Here is a 24,014-nt window from a genome sequence, read left to right as displayed (position 1 = left end):
TATTATGGTAAAGCAATGATTAAATTATTATTATTACAGTAAAATATTTTATGGTAATTAAGCTATTTATTATCATTCAGCTTGTATTCAGAGACAGTAACAAACCATAATCACCACAGAACCTAACCCTGGATCCATACCTGTTCTTTGCTTCACTCTAAATACATTTTGTTCCTTAACCTCAAGTTATTTTTCCTTGCTAACATACTTCTATACTTGAAATATTGCATTGCTGGTCCACATTTGACATCCTCATTTCTCACTTCATATTCTGTGGTGGCTCTGAACTGACATAATTCTGTATGTTCTATTTTCCTAATTGTTATTCACGCTTGTTGTTCTCTTCAGAATTTCTGATTGCATTTGCTTACTCTATGATAAAAAGCAATTCCCAATTCCATGAGTATAGTATTCTACAGTTCCTGGCATTAAAATAGTCACTGCAAGAATGGTACAGGTAGCTGCTCAAGAAATTGTTTCAATGTATTTTTCTTGACACAATCCTTATATTTACAGAAGTTTTCTTTCTAAAAGGAGTTCACAGAAATCAGAAAAAATCACATTCCATAAAACTGTTTTGTAAGAGCGGTCAGGATGGCAATGATGTAGTGAGCAGGTTGGCAGGGCAGCAGGTGTATGGGAAACAGATGGTCAACAAACAACAGAATGCAGAAGCAGTATATAGTAGTATGTTTATTCAATGCATAAGGTACAGCTGCCTGAATGTCATCTTGCTGTGGTCAGCACGCAGGGATGTAAGCCGGCCCTGGAGTGTGGGAAGTTTGCAGAGATCAGTGCGCGGCCTTCATAAACACAACCAGCTCACAGTGTCGCCCCATGTAACAGATCATAGCAGTGCGGACTCAAGTGTCAACACTCTGGTGAGCAAAGTGTGGCATCATGCCCCAAGCAGAAGCCCAGCACACAGGGATCACAGGCCCTGTAGAAGGAGGTCATGCCAGCTCATGTAAAAGTGTGGCTAAGCGCAGATAACCCCCGAGTGCAGAGGCGAAACAGAGGCCCCAGCACATTATACAGCAACAGTGGCCCACAGAGATAAGCCTGCAGTATTAGGATGTGCCCACAAAGAGCTGATGGTGGCTCAGCATCTAGTTAGGCCCAGGTGCACATTACGGACTAGAGATCTGAAAAAGAATGAGTATGAGTCCAATGTTGAGGGTTGCATACATTAGAAACCAAGGTGTCACTGTAACATCATTGTTATGCTGCCTGTCTTCCTTCCTTCCTTGCTTCCTTTCTTCCTGCTGCAGTTCTACAAGTGTGATGAGTCTCAGAATGGTGGCACTGTGGTCTCTCACTACTTGCTGACCATTTCCTCTAACTGAATCATGCTGCACTGTAAGGCTATTCGTGACTTAGTAAAAATGTTGATTGCACGATATTGCTGTTGTAGTGTAGCACTGACAGGGCAAGAATGATCGATTGTTGCTATCAGATGGCCTATAATTAAACTGTGTTTTGTGAGACTGTGGAGGGTGTAAGAAGAAAATTAAATGATGCAGTGTATACAATTGCAAATGTGCCCCATAACAGGAAGAGTGAGGCCTGGAAAAAGTTCGATGTTATAGTCCATGTTTCAGATGAGAAACATAGTGTTCATCCAGTGTAAACAAAATGGTTGTGTTCTTATTTATGCCACAGTCACCATGAGAAAACATTTGTGCACTGACAAATGAAAACAAGGTACAGAGCAGTGTCACTGTTCTGTACCTGTGACCAAAAAACTTGTTATTTGTGCATTCTGTTGCGTGGCAACTTGCGTTTATGGACTAATAATGAGTTGTGTAGCTTATCATTCATTTCTGTAACTTTTCCAAAGACTTTTGCAAATTTATTTTAATAATTAATCACCATTTAGAGACTACACTTCATCCTCAAATTCTGTTTTCATTTACTGTCAACACAGACCCAGTAATGTGTTGAAAGAGTGTGTATGTGAACATAATTACATTGTCTGAATAGAGACTAAATATTAAAGTAAATTTACAGCTGTCTTCAAAACAGTTTTAAGCATATACATACATACAAACATAAACATAAATACATACAGGCATAAAAACATATATAAATATATAGCCATACATATGACTCCATCCATACATACATACACTTAGGTGACAAAAGTCATAGGATAGTGATATGCACGTACACAGATGGCAGTAGTATCATGTACACAAGGTACAAAAGGGCACTGTCATTTGTACTCAGTGACTCATGTGAAAAGGTTTACAGTGTGTTTATGGCCACACAATGGGGATTAACAGACTTTGAATGCAGAATGGTAGTTGGAGCTAGGTGCGCAGGACATCCCATTTCACAAATCATTATGGAATTCAATATTCGGGGATCCACAGTGCCAAGAGTGTGCCGGGAATACCTAATTTCAAGCATTATCCCTCATAATGGACAATGCAGTGGCTGATGGTCTTCACTTAACAGCCGAGAGGTGTGGTGTTTGTGTAGAGTTGTCAGCACTAACAGACAAACAACACTGCATGAAATAACCACAGAAATCAATGTGGGATGTATGAAAAATGTATAAATTAGACCGGCGTGGTGACATTTGGCATTAAAAGACTGGCAGCAGATGACCAATATGAGTGCCTTAGCTAACAGCATGACATCACCTGCAGCAGCTCTCCTTGGCTCATAACCATATTAGTTGGGCCCCAGATGACTGGAAAACCATGGCCTGGTGAGACAAGTCCTGATTTTCGTTGGTAAGAGCTGATGGTAGGGTTCGAGTGCTATGCAGACCCCACAAAGCCATGGACCCAAGTTGTCAACAAGGCACTGTGCAAGCTGGTGGTGGCTCCATAATGGTGTCGGCTGTGTTTACATGGAATGGACTGGTTCCTCTGGTTCAGCTGAACCGATCATTGAGTGGAAACGGTTATGTTTGGCTACTTGGAGACCATTGGCAGCCATTCGTGGACTTCATGTTACCAAACAACAGTGGAATTTTTATGGATGACAGTGCTCCATGTCACCGGGCCACAACAGTTCACAATTGGTTTCAACAAAATTCTGGTCAGTTCACGTGGATGATTTGGCCACCCAGGTCATCTGACATTAATCCCGTCGAACATTTATGGAACATAATTGAGAGACCAGTTCATGCATAAAATCCTGCATCAGCAACACTGTCACAATTATGGATGGTTGTAGAGGCAGCTTGGCTCAATATTTATGCAGGGAACTTCCAACAACTTGTTGAGTTGCTGCAGTATGCCGGGCAGAAGGAGTTCTGACACAATATTAGGAGGTATCCCATGACTTTTGTCACCTCAGCATATACACCTACATCTATATACTTATGAACAAAATAACATTCAGTGCTAACCGATCATTCATTGTGTTGGTATATAATAATCATCAGACTGAATGTTTGCATTGTAGGAACAATGCCATGAGTCCTTGGTTATACTAACTAACCCTTGTACTCACTACCTCTTCCGTGCTGGTATAGTACACTTGTCCTTGATAACAGACTCAAGCGATGAGTTTTTGGTTAAGTGGGCAATGGTGGAGTCTGATGAGTCAAGGCTTTGAGCATATAGAGATGGTGAATTCTGAGGTGATGTCATAGGACCCTCTGGGGATATAAAGCAAGTTTACAGAGCTCATTCCTGCTCTCTACTGTGGACCCCAAGGTAGATACCCTCAAGTTGGCAGTGGTCAACCAGCAGGTGGCCATCCAGCTGGGAGACACCATTGTAGCTGCTGGTGGCATCTGGACTGAGGCATAGCTGCAGTTCCAAAGTTAGCAGAGGTTGTGTCTAGTAAAAGCAGGCTGGGTGACCCACATCAGGTCAATGACTGACATGGAGTACCTCTCAGAGCTGACTGCAGATGATGACTGACACTGCATAGCGGAAACAGGCAGTATTTATTGTGGCTCGCTACACCCATGTTTTGACATGACCTCATTCTTCATCACATAGGCCACAATAGTGGTGCAACATGTGGTAATCCAGGTCATTACTACTGCAATCTCGTTCCTGTACATTGCTGCACATTGTTGTGTCAGCAGTATAGCAGCCTCAGCAGTGGTGTCAAGGCTGAACATGTGCTTACTCTTCCTATTGTAAGGCCCAGGTGGCGATTCTTACTGTCAGCATAGCCCACCTGTAACTTCTTGCAAAAGAACATCAACCAGCACCCCATCTAGTTGGCATCTCTAAAGCTTCTTGCATCAGCTTGCAATGATAGCTGCCTCATATGGATGCATATAGACAGTTGTTTTTCTCTCACACAGGAAAGGAAATGAGTAGTAGCGGTACAGGGTACCCTCTGCCACACACCGTATGGTGGCTTGTGGAATGCATATGTAGATGTAGATGTAGATGTAGATATAGAAATGAAGGAACCAGTTCATGTAGCTGAACAGTTGATCAGTCAAAGTGCATCTTATTAATATTTATAAACTTGAGAAATTTTATGCTGTGAACCTTACTTATATTTATTATTATTAATATTTACATTTAAGAGTCAAAACTTCTGTGATTCTGTGGACCTTTAGTGTCAACGCCTGCCATAAGAGAGATCTACCAAAGAAGAAGAAGAAAAAGCATAGTATGTGCTACATTGGCTATATAAAGGAAGAAGCCTGCTTTGGCACTGTGTGTACTTTTGTAAGGCACCATATGTCACACTTTATCCTGGCCTAATCTATAAAATACCAGTATTTAATAAATACATTCATCAGCTCAGACAGAAACAAAACTGTGAATACAATAATACATAATCCTTTTCAGAATATTTAATATGTTCATATTCTTTACAGGAAACATTAAAGTGTTAATATTAACAACTAGAAATATTAAATTTATCCTAGAAGAACAGAATGAAACTACTTTTTATCATTAATGGATTCATTTGATTCTTCTGTTGTATTCTCATTTCACAGAGCAATTGCAGCCTCGGCTCCTATTTTGCAATTCCCAGGCCTTGTTCCATGTGAAGCATTTTATAGAATTGTTACATCAGATTTCAGCTCAGAATCTAAAGAATGCTCTAATACAATACGAAAATCATGGGATATCATCAGAAAGCTAAGCAAGACAGGTATGAATAGACTTTACTTCTTGTGATTGCATCATCGTGAACTATTATATTGCTGAAATAAAGTTTAGTTTCTGCATTTTATATGTGTTTTCTGATTTTTTTGATGTCCTGTTTCTTTAGTAGTGGTCATACCATTAAAGTAATAGTGTTTTAGTTAATGCAGTGTTATAGTTACTGGTACAACAAAATGAGATCATTGTATGATTTAATTAGTGAAAAATTTTGCTCCCCATAAATATAGTACACCTTGTAAAAATGATTTATATGACCAGCAACATGTGTAAATACTACACACACAGGTGACGCAGTAGTTTGCACACTGGACTTGTATTCGGGAGGACGACCGTTCAATCCCGCATCCGGCCATCCTGATTTAGGTTTTCCTTGATTTCCCTAAATCGCTTCAGGCAAATGCCAGGATGGTTCCTTCGAAAGGGCATGGCCGACTTCCTTTCCCATCCTTACACACACACACACACACACACACACACACACACACACACACAAAGGGATGCAGACAGTTGTATTAAGAACCTCTGGGAGTGCACACCATGAAATACATCTCCAGAATGAGGAATAATCAGTACATGCATACTGCAAAGATAGATATTTGGCAATCACTCTTGTTTTTATTATATAAAAATAATCTTCCATCATATATCCAAGAAGAAAAAGTAGTTCTCTTTGATGACATCGTAAGTATTATGATCAAACCTAAGGGAGTAACTGCAACACTTGAAAATGTAAATAACATTTTCTTGAAAATTAATAACTGGCTCTCTGCAAACTGACTGTCATTGATTTTATCTTTGGCAGTGAGGATGTAAAAAACTGTTACTTACTTTCCCTGTTTTCATTCACTAATGTCTTATGGCATCATATTCTGAGATAACTTGTCATTTAGGAAAAATGTACTCGTTGCATAGAAGCACGTAACAAGAGTAATATATAGTGTCCCCTGTAGAGCCTCTTGTAGACTGCTCTTTAAACAGTTAGGCATACTTACAACACTACTACAGAGTATTTACTCCTTTATGAAGTTTGTTGTCAACAATCAAGCACAGTTTGAAAACATTATCATTCATAAATATAACACTGATTTACACTTTCCATCACTTTACCTTAGTGTGACACAGAAATGAGTGAGGTATTTATCTATAAAAATCTTTGGTTGCCTACCCAGTGATATAAAGAATTTAACAGATTCAAATAAAAACTGAAATGATATCTTCTTGACAATTCCTTCTACTCCATAGAAGAGAGAGAGAGAGAGGGGGGGGGGGAGGGGGAAGGGAGGAAGAGAGAGAGAGATATTGAACATAGTTAACTATAAATTATGCAGGGAAAAAATAACTTAAATCATTGAGATTCTCACCATAGTGCCATTTTTTTGTTGATAAAGTGTACTATAATTGTAAAACTGATTTGTTCCACATCTTAGCAAGGTGTTGCAATTATGGTCAACAGAATAATCACAGAACTATAACTCATGGCTACACCGCTGCAGCCCACTGGTGTGAAGGTTTATGTCAGGTAAAGTGGGTGTGAAACAAGGAGGGGAAAGAAGCATGAAGAGAAGAGAGAGTTATAGTTAGGGATGTAAAGATGACAAAAGGTTGTGGCACTGATGAGAAACGATATTGCAGTGCCTGTGTTGTTAAGAAGAATGATGCAATGTTCTTTCTGACATGCATCCATGTGCAAAGGAACATTGCATCCCTGTTCTTAACAACACAGGCACTGCGATATTGTATTTATTGACCGATATCAGGCAGTGACTTTTTATCAAAATGTCTTCCGCTGAACGGGAATGACACAATGTGTGTATTAGTACAGATTTATGACACAGGAATGAGAACATATGGAAGTTTGGGAATGGCCATGGGTCATGCCTGGATACCCAAAGCAGTTAAGGCAACCACTCGCATAAAGTGAGAAATCCAGGTTTGAGTCTCGGTCTGGCACAAATTTTCACTGTCATCATTCCATTATAGAGCTCATAGTTGTCAGTATTTGCAACTGTGAATACATTTCCTGCACTGTTGAGATAGCATTGGTGTAAGGAGGCAAGCTGTACATGGTACCAGATGAAATAGGAGGAGTGGACTAGGGGAGGGAGGAGGCAGGATAGAACAGGGGGAGACTGCAAAGAAAACAATGTCGGCATAGTTTAATAGATAGATGGATCAGCTAGTGTGAAGTACAGCAAGGGGAGAGGGGGATGGTGATAGTGATGGAAGTGGATGTGGGACAGGGTTGAGCAGAGACTGAGGCCCTTTTTGCATCCCCCCTTCTGTCCCCTAACTACCAGCCTCCACTCCCTTCATCCCTTCTTTCCCCTTCGCTCCTCTTCATACTCATTCCATCTAAGACTACACCTCACCCTAGTAAGGCTGCAGCACTGGTTCAATGTAGCCCTGTGTGTGTGTGTGTGTGTGTGTGTGTGTGTGTGTGTGTGTGTGTGTTTTAGCTTCAAAGAAAGTCATTGCCTGAAAGCTTAGCTAAGCGTTTAATTTATTGTGCATGTCTACCACTCAACAGTTCAACAATTCTGGTGAGTCATTACCTTTATTCTTTTCTGTTGTGTCCAGTCCATTATTATTTAACACAAATATGAATATGAAAAGTTATCAAGATCCTTTTTCTAACACCTCTACTGTTACCTTTCAGGAAGTGATTAGGAGCAGTAACTTTTCCAGTAGAATGGCTGCATCTACCTTACTTACCTCTTCTGAGTGTTTATTTTGAAAGCAGCCAAAGAATATTATCACAAGCATGTTTCCACAGTTTCTTACACTTTATATCACAATCTGAAAAATAAATGTCATTTGTTGGTTGTGCATATTTGTACCTCAGTAGTGAGTTATTCAATTTTGTGTGGCACACTTGATTTGTAACCTTACACACTATTACGTATCAACTGCCTTTAACTAACTTATTTATTAATATGGAAATGGAAAAATATTTTTGAAATATGGATAATGGAAGGAACAAAGGTAACTACTCACCCTACAGTTGAAATATTGTCTAGTTAAGAGGCACCTAAACAAGAATGAAAACATTACCAAACTTGCAGATGATGTCCTCCTTTATACACAACTAGTACATAAGAAAACACACACACACACACACACACACACACACACACATTGCCTTTGTTGAATGCATATTGCAGATACTGCAGCTTAACTGCAGTGAGTGTTTATTTTTTATTTCAGATGGGATGGGAGGCGAGAGCCAGAAGAAAGATTGGGATTTAATGTTCCATTGACCATGAAGTCATTAGAGAGAGAGCACAAGCTCAGATTGAGAAATGATGGGAAAGGGAATAGGTTGTGTCCATTTCAAAGGAACAGTCCATCAGAGGCAAACCTCATCCTAACAAAGGCAGGGCCACCTATGAGAGCAATCACATCATGTATCACCTCTGTCACAACTTTTCCACAACCCTTTATGCAGGCAAATCTACCAACCAACTGTTCCAAATAAATGGACACCACCAAACTGTAGCCACAATGAGAGTTGACCAGCCGTTTGTGGAGTGCTCTGCTGAGCACAATACGCTCAACTTAAATGGACGCCTTGCAGTCTGTGTCATGTGGATCCTCCCACCCCATCCCCAATATCAACTTCTTCATTTTTTCATCATTTCCATCATCAATTTGCCTTCATTAGTTTAGGGAAATCACAGAAACTCAATCTGCATGACTATATAGGGAATTTGAATTGCTGCCTTCCACAGTACAAGCCTCGTGGCTTACTGCTGTGGCACCTGTTTTGGTGCAAGGAAGAAAGGTGGCAGCGGGAATGTTAGCAAGCGTATGAGATACAAAGTGGGAGTTGAGTGTGATGCACAGTGACATGAACTGAATAGAGGGAGATTGAACAGAAGAAGAGGGAGTGAAGTGGGGATGTCGCACAGGGCATGTGGAGATTAAGGCCAGGAGGATTGTGGGGTACAAGGATGTGTTGCAAAGACAGTTCCCATCTACACAGGTCAGAGGAGTTGATATTGGGGATGAAGTGGGAGGATCCACATGACACAGACTGCAAGGCGTCCATTTAAGTTGAGCGTATTGTGCTCAGCAGAGCGCTCCACAAACGGCTGGTCAACTCTCATTGTGGCTACAGTTTGGTGGTGTCCATTTATTTGGAACAGTTGGTTGGTAGATTTGCCTGCATTAAGGGTTGTGGAAAAGTTGTGACAGAGGTGATACATGATGTGATTGCTCTCATAGGTGGCCCTGCCTTTGTTAGGATGAGGTTTGCCTCTGATGGAACTGTAATAGTATGTGCTGGGTAGGTGCATAGAACAGATATTGCATCTGAGTCTTCCACAAGGGTGTGACGTATGTGAAAAAGGATTTGGAGTATGGGTGGCATGGCAATGGTAAGAATTTGAAGCCTGGCAAAGAATATAGTTAAACTTTTCCAGTTTGTGGTGATATTGGCTTAAAGGGGAGCAAGGAGTTTTCATTTGCAACTGGTTCATGGGGATGGTTGGAATATTAGGGGCATGTGTGGATGTGGCACAAGAGATCTGTTTGCTGACTAGGTTTGGCAAGTAATGCCTGTCTGTGACCTTTCTCATTCCGGACGAGGGATTGTCCATTATTTCAGATGCACTGTCCACAGGTGGCCAAGCTTTTTGAGAAAGACTTTTCATTATGGATTGATGGATGCCATGAAAATGGAGGTACTGTTGATAGTTAATGGAATTTATATTGACACAGAGGTTAACACCCAGGAAGATGGCATAATGGGCTGAGAAGGACCAGTCAAGTGAATGGGAGAGAATGTGTTAAGTCTGTGGATGAACAAAGATAGAATGTCTTAATCTTGTGTCTTCATAATAAACCTGAACCAAACAAATGGTTTGGGATCTTGGGTGGTTGGGAAGGTTTCCTGTGACCCAGTAACAGGTTTGGTGTTGGAGTGTGCCAAGCAGATGTCCATGGCTGTGCCATCTATTCATCTGTATGTCTTCACCTCAAAGGAGAAGTAGTTATGGATAAGGGTGTAGTTTGCGAAGTGTGTAAGGAATGAGATGATGGGTATGGAGTCAGTAGGACATTGCTGGAGGTTATGAAGGGGACATGGGCATGGAGAATATAGGTGCATAGAGATCTAGTGTCAGGTGTTAATGGGGTAGAGGTGGTCTCTCAAATGGCATTCTACGACCCACCCATCTATAAAATATATGAGGAGATCCTGGGGGCACAACTACTCCCAACCTCCAAACTGTTGTCAAGATCAGAGTTCAGCACTCAGTAGCAGAAAACACTGCCACACACAACATGCTCAACTTCAGTAGTTGCTTCACAACCCGTGCAATATGGGTCTTCCACTTCTCTCCCCCTCCCCCCTCCCCCCTCCCCCCTCCCCCTCTTCCTCTTCCTCCTCCCCCCACTCCCACACCCATAACATCAGCTTCTGTGACCTACATAGATGCGAATTGTTCTTAATACACATCTTTCCATCTTCAATCCCACAATCCTCATTGTCTCTATGTCCATTAACTCCTGTTCCTCACCCATCTCCACCACTACCCCATGGCTTCCCCCCTCTCCCCACCCACTTCACTCATTCTACTCTGATACCTTCCTGTCTGCAGTCTTCCTCCTCTTCTGTTTTGTCTTCCCCTCCCAGTCACTTCTCCAGGCCATTGTGCACCGCACACACCCTCTGCTAGCCTCACACACCCTCCGCTAGCTATGCCAGAGCAAGCTCACCAACACCACATTCCTATCCAATGGGCTTGCTGCCTCTCCCTGCCAGCTATTTGTCATCCCTTCGTACATCCCCCACTCCCCCTCCCCACATCCTTTCTCACCACAAACTGAGGGAGGTGTTGCAGTGATAAGATACTGAACTTGTATTTGGGAAGGCAGTGGCTCATATCCCCGTGTAGCCATTTAGAGTTGGTTCTTTGTGATTTCTGTGAATCACTTATGACAAATGTCAGCATGGTTCCTTTGAAATGGGCATAATCTATTTTCATTGCTATCCTTTCTCACTCCAGTTAAGCTGCAGTGCCAACATAGTGTAGTCAGTTATAGCTGTGTGTGTGTGTGTGTGTGTGTGTGTGTGTGTGTGTGTGTGTGTAAAAGGTTAGCAACATTTCCAGTCTTGTATATGTGCCTAGTGGCCACTCAGCACCTCTACTTTGTCTTGTTTCATTACTTTCACTCCTTCCATTTATAGTACCCCCGAGTGTAGGGAGGGCAATGAGCCAGAATGGTGCAAACAGGTATTGGAGGTGTGGGGGAAGCCCAGGAGGCTCCAGAGAAAGGTGGCTGCAAAGTTAACAGAAGTTCTCTATTGAAGCATTTGCACTGTGTAGCACACTGGGCGAATGACCAGCTGACCACTGAGTCCTGCTGGGCTGGCTGCTTGAATTCCCCATGGTACCGAAGCAGAGACTCCGCTGTGCGCTTGCAGTCTCATTATGTAACCTGGCAGCAAGACTTCCATGCCAGCTGCATGTACACTCACTGATGCCATATCTGTTGCAGCCCCTGGTGGCACCTCGGCTGCATCACAATGGGGAAACTCCACCACAATGAGGCACTAGTCCTGCAATGGTGGAAGATGGCTGGTGTACACAGGAAGTGACCCAAGGAGTTGGATGTGCTACTGGAGTAGACCTGGGATAGCCTGCTGTGCCATGACACTAAGTCCAGATAGTTCTTAGAGCTGTTGCCCCATCATAGCCTTGAATCAGTGACTTCAATTGCAGTTCCGTGTGTCAACCTTGCCTGGCACAGCTCCTTCATCTTGGTAGAGTTGTGAGACTGAGGATAATTTTGTTACAAAATGGTCACTATTTATGCACTTGCTGCGCATATGCACCACTCCCAGTCACATAACATTACTGCCACTGCCATCCTGGAAACCTGTCTTGCCTCTTGCTGTACACATTTATGCAGTACTGCTGAGTCCACTGTTTCAGCCAGCTCACATGTCTCACAAAATTGTGAAGGGCTCGTTGAATTATTACAGTAACATCATCCCATGCTCAGTTGCTGTCAGCTGCTGCAATATGCCACCCGGGCTCACAATAATATGCCCATATATGGTCGGTGCACAGATCATTATTTAACTTACTAATTATGCCTTTTTGAGTTATAATATTTAATTTTTGTTTGCGTGTTTGCAGGTACTGCATTATTTGATTGCTTTGTATTCATATATAACTCCTGCTGAAAATTAACAAATATGATGTTCAACTATGTTAGTGAATCACAGAGTATCACCTCTAGATGACTGTCATTCCAGATGAAGGTCGAAAATGGCTGTCAACGAACTGGACACTTTGTAAACCACTTCAGTCTGAAGCTGACGCAGATCTTCTAATGTCTTGGCTAACTGATGTGTACACAAATCTAGCAATGCTAGACTACCCATATGCCACAAATTTTCTTCTTCCTCTTCCAGCTTACCCAATAAAGGTAATTCTACATTCAGTGTACATTCTTAAAAAAGAAGTTAAGTTTCTATTCATTATATATTTAACATGAGCTACCATGTAATTGATTAACACAAATTAGTTAAAGTGTTTGTGAAGAAGCAAATATGAAAACCATAATATACTCTCAACAGATTATGCCTTTCCTCTTTCTGTTCCCCATTGTGTTTTTTTGGTCTGCTTGCATGTTATTTTTCCAACATTTTTGCTTCCTTCCCTTATGTCACTAACTGGTTTTATTTCTTTTCTCCCATATATTTTTGTTACCTGTCATTTTATACTTCCTTTTTATTTGTCATCTAAACACCACTTCCATTGTATTTGTTATTACTATTATTATTATTTCATCCAACTAATGACCACATCAAAATAACTATTCATTTCTCTTTTCTTTCTTCCGTGTATAAAACACTTTCATTTTCTCATAATTAGCTCTTTTCTTCTCCTCTGACCATTTGACTCCAGTTTTTCTTCTGTTTGGTTTGTCTTCCTGTCTTGACTTCTGGTCTGAATTTGTCTCTGTTGAATAAGGTCTCCTGTTCAGTCTGTATTTCTTCTTAACCCTCTCTGGTCTTGCCTCCCCACTCAATTTCCTTTCCTGTTTTCCTGTTTTGGGAGAATGTGAAGATCTTCTTTGTTAACCTCTTAAGTGGTTAGTTCATGTGTGTGCACCTCATCCTCACTGGGTAATTTGCACCAGCCCATACTGTCGTGGTGCTGTGTACTTTTCTCATACATAAAAGTTTTCTGTCATGTTTTCATTTTTTAATTTAAATTAATATTGGTTGGGAATGAACAAAATATATTGCAGAAGTCAAAAAAAAATTATTTTCATTATTTCACAAGACATTTTCAGTGTGAAACATTTTAAAGGAAACTTAGCTTTCTGCACACCGGTGTGAAGTCTCTTTGTGAATGCCTTTTCTTGTGGACATCGTACACCTCCTTGTGTGTCTTTTATTCTTTGTGGGTGGCAGAAAATCTAGAAAATGCCTGACTGTAAGGCATATTGCTTTCAGTGTTAGAGATGGACATCATACTGATGGCCCTTGTTGTGGTGAAGATATGGCGAGTTGTCCACCAAGACTAGCCATGTAGCTCATTTTACTTTGTTTGCCACCATGCATCTTGTACAGAATGTCTGCATTGAATCATGCAGTGTCTAATGTGTGGTGGAAAACCTTCTGATAATATTTTTTCAGCCTGCTCCTGGCCATCTGGTAGCTGTGCAACTGAGAATCGCAGTTATTGAATGATACCATTCTTTAGGTTTACATTTAAAAATGTATCATCATGGAAAGTGCTGACCATAACAACATATCTTTTGTCCCATTTCATTACCATCTGCTTGCATCTGTACCCTGTTATGTACTCTCCTTTCTTCAGTTTTTCATTTTTTATGAAGTTGGGGAACCCCTTCCTGTCTTGTCCCATTGTGCCAACATTAGTTTGTCCACCATATCTTGACTGGTGTACTAGTTGTCTAGATAAATGCAGTGACCTTTCCCAAGTAGATCATGTGCAAACTCAAAACAGGTTTCAAGGTTATTGTTCCTTCTGGATAGTGGCTACCATAATTAGTGTCCTTTCGAATGTAAACAATGAAGCCCCATACATACTCGGAGTTGCTTACACGGCAGTGTAGAATCTGCTGTACTTTGTTGGACTAAATTGCCTCCATCTAAGCCATAATTTCCAAAGTAACAACAATTCATCATTGGTGATGTTCCTTTCTGGCAAGTATACTGAAATGAATTTATGGTGCAGATACTCCATAATCAGGTGAATTTTGAGTAGTTTTCTGCTGACAGTGCGTAATTGTCTGAGGCTCTGGTTTGTGGAGAATTCCTTGAAGTGTGAGTGTTCCAATAAGTGTTTTTATCTCATCTCTTGTAGTATTGTGCGAACTGCAAACCCTGAAGCATGCTGCTAAATTGTGATAAGAAGCTATGAACTGTTGAACATATAAGTTTGTATGTTCATTTATTACTTTGCACAAAGCACCATCCACGAAACACATAAAACAACTCATCACATCATATTGTTTTAGAAGCACGCGTGTACCACTACTATCACTGAACAAATATTGATCACAAACTGAACTAGCATGCACAAATGCACTAGGTACCACATGCGGCAACGGTGTCTTGTCGTCTAATGTTTCTGAATAAAAATCACTTGCTGTAACGTCAATGTCCATATCTTGAAAACTTTCAGAACTGTCACTGAAATTATCAACACGTCCTAAAAGCAGCTGTCTCTCTCCAAATATGCTAAATGATTTCTTTTCACTATTGCAAAATGTAATTCACTGATGCACTGGTAAACAAAGACAAAAAAGTGGAAAATATTGTAACTAGCCCAGAATATGCTTTAGTACCTGAAGAGAGCTATGATATAGTATACGAAGCTCAACTGATACCACAGTTTCAATGGCAGGCCAATAACTCGTCATTCCCCATCAGCTACTAGCCACAGAATCCAGCGGATGGATATATCCATCCAACCCACTGTGAATTTGCAGTGTGTGGCTGGATATATCCATCATTCCCACTTAAAGGGTTAATATGTCTTCCTTCATTCTCTCTAGATGTTCATAGAGTGTACCATGACTTTTCCTGATCTCATCTGTTACTTTAGAGCAAAATGAGTTTATTTCTTTATTTGATCTGAAAACACAATTGCCATCTTTGTTCTTGTCTGTACAAATTTTTTTCTTTCTTTTCCAAATCATCATATGGAATTTTGTATACAGATAAAAATAATGTTTCCAACTCAGAGGACTCCCAGTTCTAAAACTGTAATGTGATGCCTTAATTTAACATCTCTAGAACATAATTTTTTTAGTGTGCAGGTTTCTCACTTTTAAGTATGCTCTTTTCAGTTTCTCAGTTCTGATTTTAATTGCTTCTTTTTACTTTTTTTCCCCAAAAATTTGCAGTGGTCTGTCTTCATGATATTAACATACTTGGTTTTTTAAAAATTTTGGTGAGTTAGTGTCATTGGTCATGTATTCTGTCTTTTCAAAAGCTATTTGTAGACCTGCCTTTTCAACTGTCTTCTTCAGAAGTTCTAGTCCTTTCTTTGCATTCTCTAAGGTCCCTTCTATTATTATGAGGGTATTGGCAAAGCCCAAACAATTTATTGCTTCTTTCAATTTACTCAGCTTAAAGTAGTTATTAACTTTTTTGTTTTTTCCCTCAGTTGTCCATTCTCTTACAGCGGTTTTTCCAACACACAATTGAAAAATAGAGGTGACAGACTATCTCCTTGTCTGACTTCCGGTACAGTTTTTAAGGAACTAGAACTTGTTCCCAAAAATTTAATTTTAGATACTGTGTTTGTAAAAGTGTGTTTAGTTATTTTCAGAGTTTCCCTGTATGCTCTAAATTCTTTCAGGATTCTGAGGAGAGAGTCTCTGCCTGTCAAAACATAAGCCTTTTTAAAATCAAATATTGACCCTTCCTTTTTATTTGATATTTTCTTCATGTACTTAATTATTTGTCTGGGGTTTAGAATTTTCTCTGGACAGGATCTGCTATTACTAAATCCAGTTGTATGGTCTCCAGCTTGTTTATTTAATTGAGGCTTTAATATGTCCAGAAGAACTTTTGATAAGATTTTATATTCTGATGATAGTAATGAAATTCCTCTGAGATACGGATAGTACCATTTCAGTTTCTTCTGAAATAAAGGTAGTAATTTTCTCAAGGCTTCTTCTTTCTGTTTGAGGTACTGGAAACCTATTTTGTCCTCTTTTTGGTGAATTGTATGTGTATTATTATTATTGTTATTATCGTTACCATTATTATTATCACTGTTATTATTGTTAACTTTGTCATTTTATTTCTTTCCCTTTATTGTTCCAATGACTCATTGTTGCATTTCTTAGTATATTTTGCTACATTTTCCTTATAATCAATTGATGTTCTGTGATTAGTTGACTTCATTCTTTTTACAATGTAGTGCCCAATTCTCATGATTTTGAATTTCAACTGCTTAATTTCATTGTGTGCTTCTTTCATCCTCTGAGCTTAGCCATTCTGCATGATTCCTCCTTCCATTTACCATCTATTATCATTATAAATTTGTATGTTAAAAATCTAGAATGTAGTATAAAACAAGGTTAATGCATTGTGTCAGATATATGTAGCTGATACATCATCTAGCAACAGAAAAACTCATGAACCAGCCATTCTGTGTGACATGGTGATGCAGAAAAGGCCTCTTAGAACAGAAAATTTTTAAAAATGGTACCCATTGCTTTCTCTTTTGTTATGGTATAAATGCATTCAGTTAAAATGTGAAACTTTGAACAGGTATGTCACAGCATTATGTAATGAGATAGTAGTACCATATCAGTAACTGTGTTAAGACTTCTTTCTATTTGAGAGACTAAAAAGCTGTTTTTAACTATAGAATAACATTTTACGACTCATTTTCCCATTGACACACCAGCTTTATTCTCAGTTGCAATGAAATACAAGCATACAAGTTACAGATAGTTTTTTTTGTTGTTGAGGGCAATTGCACCTGAAGTATCCATGCTTTAGAAATAAACTGCTTTAGCTGTATATGATCTTTTATTTACAGGAGCATGACTGTTTTTGTGATATCGAATCAAATCTACAAGATACTAAACATACAATCAACATTATGATAAAAAAAAACAGATACCTATCCTAATAATCTAAGCTCTGTGACAACCAATATGAAACACTCACATGCCAGTAAAACATTAAGCTCATGATGCAGGAAGAAAGGGGAGTCAACCTTCTCAAAATAAAATACTGTTACCCACAAAAAGCAGGGCATCAGATTGGCCAGTTGAAAAACTGACGTATTAAAAGCGTGTTAACCTACAATGAAAAGAGCAAAATAAGACAACAACAAAAAACCTAAAAAGGCCCAGCTAGTAATGCTGAAAGCCCAATGGTTAAGAAAACTCACTTCATACCAGGGAGCAGTGCGCAGCAAGCCTCCAACCATGTTGCTGTGCAGGGGCACACTGCTAGCCAGTATGCTCATGTGTGTCTTGGAGGGCACTAGTGCCATCCCACACATAGCAGGGAAAGCTACAAACATTTTTGTGCATATTGAAGTATGATGGAAATGATTGAGGCCCCCATTACGCAACACAACCATATAAACTATAGAATACTTGAGCATATAAAATAGATAAAACCAAATAGACCAGACACTAGAGTGTATAACATCAAACCTAGGATCAGTAACCAAGCAGACAGAGAACTATGACATTATTCCTTGAAAGGCAAAGTTGGATAGTACATTGTACTGTCTTAACTCCACATGATTATTAAGGGCGTGTTAATGGTATAGCTTTAGACTCTGTATAGTTCCAATCTCTTCCAGAATGTTTAAAGTGCCCCTTTACTTCTCTGGGTAAGGCTTTTAAATTATTAGCTAACCTGTTATGGAGTATCCAGAATCACATGAGTGGTTACTTAAAGTATAATTTGAATTCCTCAGACTTTGGTGTCCTCGGAACTTTATGCCAAACCCTCTGTCAGTCTCCCCCATATGCTTGGCAAGACAGTTGTTGCACTGATGCAATATACACCAGTAGCGTTATACTTTTTACAAGCTACCTTCTCTCTGTGTACAAGTCTTTGGCCAAGATTCTGTGGAATAAAGAACACTGGCTTCATCTTTTTTGTCATTAGCTTTTTGTCTACTTTCTGTGAAATCGTGCCAAAGTATGGTATCTTGTGGCAACCAATGAATTTGTCTTCCTCCTTGTCCAACCTCAGTAGTTTGAATTCATTACCATTTGACCTCTGCCTATTCCTAGCAAATTCTTTTTTGCACAGTATACATTTATTAATATTTAATTATATCATTAGAATCACATCTGTTGACATATACAACATGTAGAATACACTAAAATTCTCAATCATACACCTTGTGGCACAAGGGTGCACTGTGAAGGCATTGAAACATTGATCTAAAAACTGCTATCTTGTATGCAAGTGGAGGATTATAACTACAGTGTATGAGAGTATCCATCATTGTAGCCTTTCTAAAACTGTCATACCCAATCCTTGTATCCTGTAAGGAAATTTTGAAAAATAAATAAATAAGTGGAGGGTCTCAACCAAAGGCTTTGTCAACTCTGTGATGTTGGCTGCAGATTTCTAGATCTGCATTATCATGTGGGGATTTGCAGGACTCCCCTTGACAGATCAGGGGTGTACTACACAAAGGAAGCAGCTACTCACATAGCCAAGTACTTGTGGAGTGCACATAAGGGTCTTTTAAACCAGGCAATAGTTTGAGGTGCTCTGATGAACACTCGCCAATCAATATGCAGCAAGGGACGTCAAAAGACACTTGGACTGCCATAATTTTATCAGTAAACTGTTGGAAGTATTCGTAATAAATTTCTTGGGTCTGAGAGCTGTAAGAACCTGAGTTGGAAAGCTATGAGATATTTAGTGAGTCATGAAATGTATATTGGAAAGACCATTTAGAGACCATAGGAGGGGGAGTGTTTCATTACATTTCACAAAAATATTGTCTCTAGTGAGGTCAAAGTTGAGTGTGACAGTGAAGTTATCTGGTCACATACAGCAGGTGAGGTGAAACCAAATTAATTGTTGGAGATTTTTACTGGCCACCCAGTACCCCTGTGGCAGTTCTAGAGTCATTCAAAGAAAGTCTAGGGTCAATAGCATGTAAATACTCAGAGCATGCAATACTAGTTGGAAGCTGCTTTTACCTACTGAGTATAGACTGTGATGTCTATGGATTCATTGCAGAGGGTACAGGCAGACAGTCATGTGAAATACTTTTGAAGGTGTTTCTTAGAACTGTCTTGAGCAGATAGCTCAGCAGCCCACACGCAATGGAAGTATATTAGACCTTGTAGCTACAAATATGCCAGACCTTACCAACAATGTCAGAATTGAACAGGGATTAGTGATCATGATATCATTATAGCAACTATGATTATGAAAGTTAATATATCAATTAAGAAGTCTAGGAGAGTATTTCTGCTAGATAGAACAGATAAGCAGTTATAGTATCTCACTTAGATAGGGAACTGGTATCACATGGTTCCAATAAGATGGACCCAGAAAAATAATGGGCAAAGTTTAAGCAGATTTTAAATTCTGGTCTGGAGAGTTATGTGTCTAGTAAGTGGATAAAGGATGGAAAAGACCCACCGTGGTTTAATAATGAAATTTGGAGTATGCTGAGGAAGCAGAGGCTGTTGCACTCTCGGTTCAAAAGGGAATGCACAAATGATAAGCGAAGCCTAGTAGAAATTCAGGCATCTGTGAAAAGTTCTATGCGCGAAGCATATAACAACTACCACCGTCACACCTTAGCAAAAGACCTGGCAGAGAACCTAAGGAAATTTTGATGTTATGTAAAATTTCTAAGTGGTTCTAAGGCTTCCATTCAATCCCTTGTTGACCAGTCTGGTGTGGCAGTTGGAGATAGAAAAACGAAAGCTAAAGTTTTAAATTTTATATTCAAGAAATCATTCACACAGGAAAATCATACAGGCATACCATCATTTCCCTATTGGACAGACTCCCATATGGACAACATAGTAAGCATACCTGGTGTAGGAAAACAACTTAAAGATTTGAAAGTAAATAAAGTCTGGATGGAATACCAGTTCAATTTTACAAAGATTGTTCTACAGCATTGACCCCTTACCTAGCTTGCATTTATGACCCCATGCCCCTCCTATCCACATTCTCCACCAAGGATGACACGGCGGTCGGATGGTCCCGGTAGGCCACTCGCGGCCTGAAGACGGAATGCTTTTAGCTTGCATTTAGCGTGAATCTCTCACCCAGCACACAGTCCTGAGTGACTGGTAAAAAGTGCAGGTGACTCCAGTATATAAGAAACGTAAAAGAATGGACCCGTGAAATTAAGACCAATATCCCTAGCTTCTCTTTCGTACAGAATCATTGAACATATTTTCAGTTCAAATAGAATAAATTTTCTTGAGACTGAGAAGCTTATGTTCATGAATCAGCATGGTTTTACAAAGCATTGCTCATGCGAAACTCAGTTTGCCCTTTTCTCACATGATATACTGTGAACTGCGGATGAAGGGCAACAGGCAGATTCCATATTTCTAGATTTCTGGAAAGTGTTTGACAAGGTGCCACATTGCTGGCTGTTAATGAAGGTATGTGCATGTGGAATAAGTTCACAGGTATGTGAGTGGCTCAAAGACTTCTTAAATAACAGAACCCAGTATGTTGGTTTTGATGGTGAGTGTTCATCAGAGACAAGGTTATTATCAGGACTGCCCCACAGAAGTGTGATAGGACTGCTGTTGTTCTCTATACACATAAATGATTTGGTGGACAAGGTGGGCAGCAATCTATGGTTGTTTGCTGATGATGCCATGGTGTACGGTAAGGTGTCAAAGTTGAGTGACTGTAGAAAAATACAAGATGACTTAGACAAAATTTCCAGTTGGTGTGATGAATGTCAGCCAGCCCTAAAAGTGGAAAAATATAAGTTAATGCAAATCAAACCTATAATGTTCAGATACAATATCTGGGCGTAGTGTTGCAAAGCGATATGAGGTACAACAAGCATGTGAGAACTGTGGTAGGGAAAGTGAAAGCTCAACTTTGGTTTATTGGGACAATTTTAGGAAAAAGTGGCTCACCTGTAAAGCAGATCACATATAGGACTCTGGTGTGACTTATTCTTGAGTACTGCTCAAGTGTGTAGGATCCATACCAGGTTAGATTAAAGGAAGACATCGAAGCAATTCAGAGGTGGGGGTGCTAGATTTGTTACCCGTAGGTTCAAACAATACATGAGTATTACGGAGATGCTTCAGGAACTTGGATATAAATCCCTGGAGGGAGGGCGACTTTCTTTTCGAGAAACACTGTTGAGAAAATTTAGAGACTACCACCAACATACATTGCGTGTAAGGACCATGAAGATAAGATACAAGAAATTAGGGCTGATACGAAGGCATATATACAGTCGTTTTTCCTTCGTCCTATTTGCGAGTGGAACAGGAAAGGAAATGACTGGTAGTGGAACAGGGTACCCTCTGTCACGCACCATATGGTGGCTCGTGGAGTTTCTATGTAGATATAGATGTAGATGTAGGTGTAGTCAACGTCCCTCACTGTATTCTATGATAAACTGTACCTTCTCATGTACAGCATTAATTTTATCAACAAAATCACAGCATTCCACCTTAGAACTGTTGTACAGTAGAAATTTGGCATGAAGATATGTGGATCATAGGACAATATTATTGGCATAGGTGGGAAGCAAAGCACCAATGTCACTTTCAGATTTAGTCATAAATATATTAGCACTGCCATATGACAACAGAGAGCCCATGCTTCCGAATGTCGGTATGATCCCTAAACATCCCTAAACATGAAATAACGATAGCTGAGCACTGCACGCAGTAGCTTGGGGACATTATCAACCTCATCTTCAAGCCATGTTCTGTAATGCCTCAAGTTTTGATCAATGTACAATGTTGACCAGAATGTTGGTATACATGTTTTTTTATATCTATTATGCCATATGCTTATTGATTAGCTGTTCTCTATTATGAATACTAAAGTTACTCGGGTGAGAATAATGTTCATTTATGTATTTTGCTAGTGCTTGCTTACTCTGATACCCAACTCTCCCTGCCCCCCTCCCTCTTGTTTTAACAATAGGTCTTACTGGAGCCCACCACTGTGTACCATAAATGTGGCTCTCGGCCTAGGTGGTCCAAGGTTCATGAGAACTAACTTCTTCATTTTAAACTTCCGAGGGAAGACCTTAGGTTCATGGGAACTAACTTCTTAATTTTAAACTTCTGAGGGAAGACCTTAGTATTCTTAAAGTACTTTTTTTAATACATCAGCATGTTTAGCAGTTGGGTCCCTAACACATTCCTCAATCTGATTGTTCGTGAAGAACTTACAGGTTTTCTCCACATACTGCCTCTCTTCTTTTTATCATAATATCTATTGTATGTTTCCTATCTTGTAGATGTACACCTGAAGATATGACCTGATATCATGAAACCAGTCAGGTTCCTGTAAATAAAAGTTTGTATATTGCTGAAAGCAGTTTATTTCTGAAATACGAACAAACAAGTGTTGCATAATTGAAGATTGTGTTTCCTGCAAGCATATTTTACTATTTCTGTGGTTTGTTCATTTGTGTATGTATGTTTCCTTTATGCCCTGGTATGGAGAAAAATAGAATTTATTTCCTTTACGACAGCCTAGGTGGTCCAAGGTTCATGGGTTAACTGTCACTGTGTATATAACTGCCAGACAATAAAAGAAGTATGTACAGGAGTCTGTGGATTGTTTTTATTTATTGTGCCTTAGGACCTTTGTTCAGCAGGTGTGACAGCACATATCGGGATTGAAATAGCCAACAAAATACCCCTTGTGAGCAACATTTATTCCAATGCTTGTAAGACTTTGATGAAGTATACTAAATATTATTCTTACATTATTCTAGATTACTATTAATGGAAGTGACAAAGCAGACTAGGGTGCCTCATAATTATAACCATCATTGAAGATTACAGTAAAACATAACTGTTCGGTTGACTGTTACGAAATGAGGATTTAGAGGAATATTTGGTATAGATTGCCACATTCTTTGCTAATTGTAAATTTAAAATATGCACTTCCGAAAGTAATGAACTCCAGCCCTGTTCCATTAATTTTTGTTTTGTCAGGATGTCGACTTGCCACAAGATGAGAATGAGTGACTTGCTAGCCTAAGTAAAGGTGCTGGAAATAGTCAGTAGGCCAGAGGTGAAAAGCACATGTTAAACTGTCATATAGACAGTGTGTCTGTCCAGTACTTACCTGCATGTTATGCAACGAGTGAGGCAGCACTGCAATTGAGGCACTGGACTTCCATTCAGGAGCAGCAGGATTACAGTTCTAATCTTGTCATCAAGCTTTAGGTTTTCCATAGTTTTCATAAATTAGTTATGGTGATGGTTCATTTGTAAGGGATGTCATTGATCTTCTTCCTCATTGTAATTATATCCAATCTTATGCCCTGTGTCTAATAACCTCAATATTAACCAGACATTAAACTGTATTCTTCCTTCCTTTCTTTCCTCCAGGAGGCCCATCTTCCCGTAAATACTAAAATTTTTGTCCATTGTGGTTGTGGAACACTGTCACTATGACAAATAAAGGTTTTCAAAAATGACTTCAACCAGCTACCTTTGGTGATGGTAGAATTTTTATTTTCCCATTACCAATGTCAAGGTGCTAGTGACTCATCATCATACAGTACAATTCTTAGTGACCATTTGTAGCATTGTGGGTGTCACTGTTTAGAATTATTTGATTCCATTGGATTACTCCTGGTGCACAAATAACTTTGAAAAACATTGTTTACATTCTTCAGTTATGTTAATTATACAACACTACAGACACCTTGCCACATTCAACAACTT

At 39.6% G+C, this 24,014-nt stretch overlaps 1 protein-coding gene across 1 annotated transcript in view; it reads left to right on the top strand.

Annotated features, from left to right (window-relative positions):
• Nucleotides 1-24,014, top strand: part of LOC124555403 (lysosomal Pro-X carboxypeptidase) — a 61,285-nt gene that overhangs the window by 18,112 nt on the left and 19,159 nt on the right. The window contains exons 5-6 of the mRNA XM_047129298.1: nucleotides 4,931-5,088; nucleotides 12,367-12,539. Of these exons, the coding sequence (XP_046985254.1) occupies nucleotides 4,931-5,088; nucleotides 12,367-12,539 (331 nt within the window). The remainder of the gene's footprint in view (nucleotides 1-4,930; nucleotides 5,089-12,366; nucleotides 12,540-24,014) is intronic.

Source organism: Schistocerca americana, chromosome X (assembly GCF_021461395.2).
Source record: "Schistocerca americana isolate TAMUIC-IGC-003095 chromosome X, iqSchAmer2.1, whole genome shotgun sequence".
In the NCBI taxonomy this organism is placed as follows: Eukaryota; Metazoa; Arthropoda; class Insecta; order Orthoptera; family Acrididae; genus Schistocerca; species Schistocerca americana.
The sequence above is the reverse complement of the archived record's forward strand: the minus strand, read 5'-3'. Positions and strand labels throughout refer to the sequence as shown.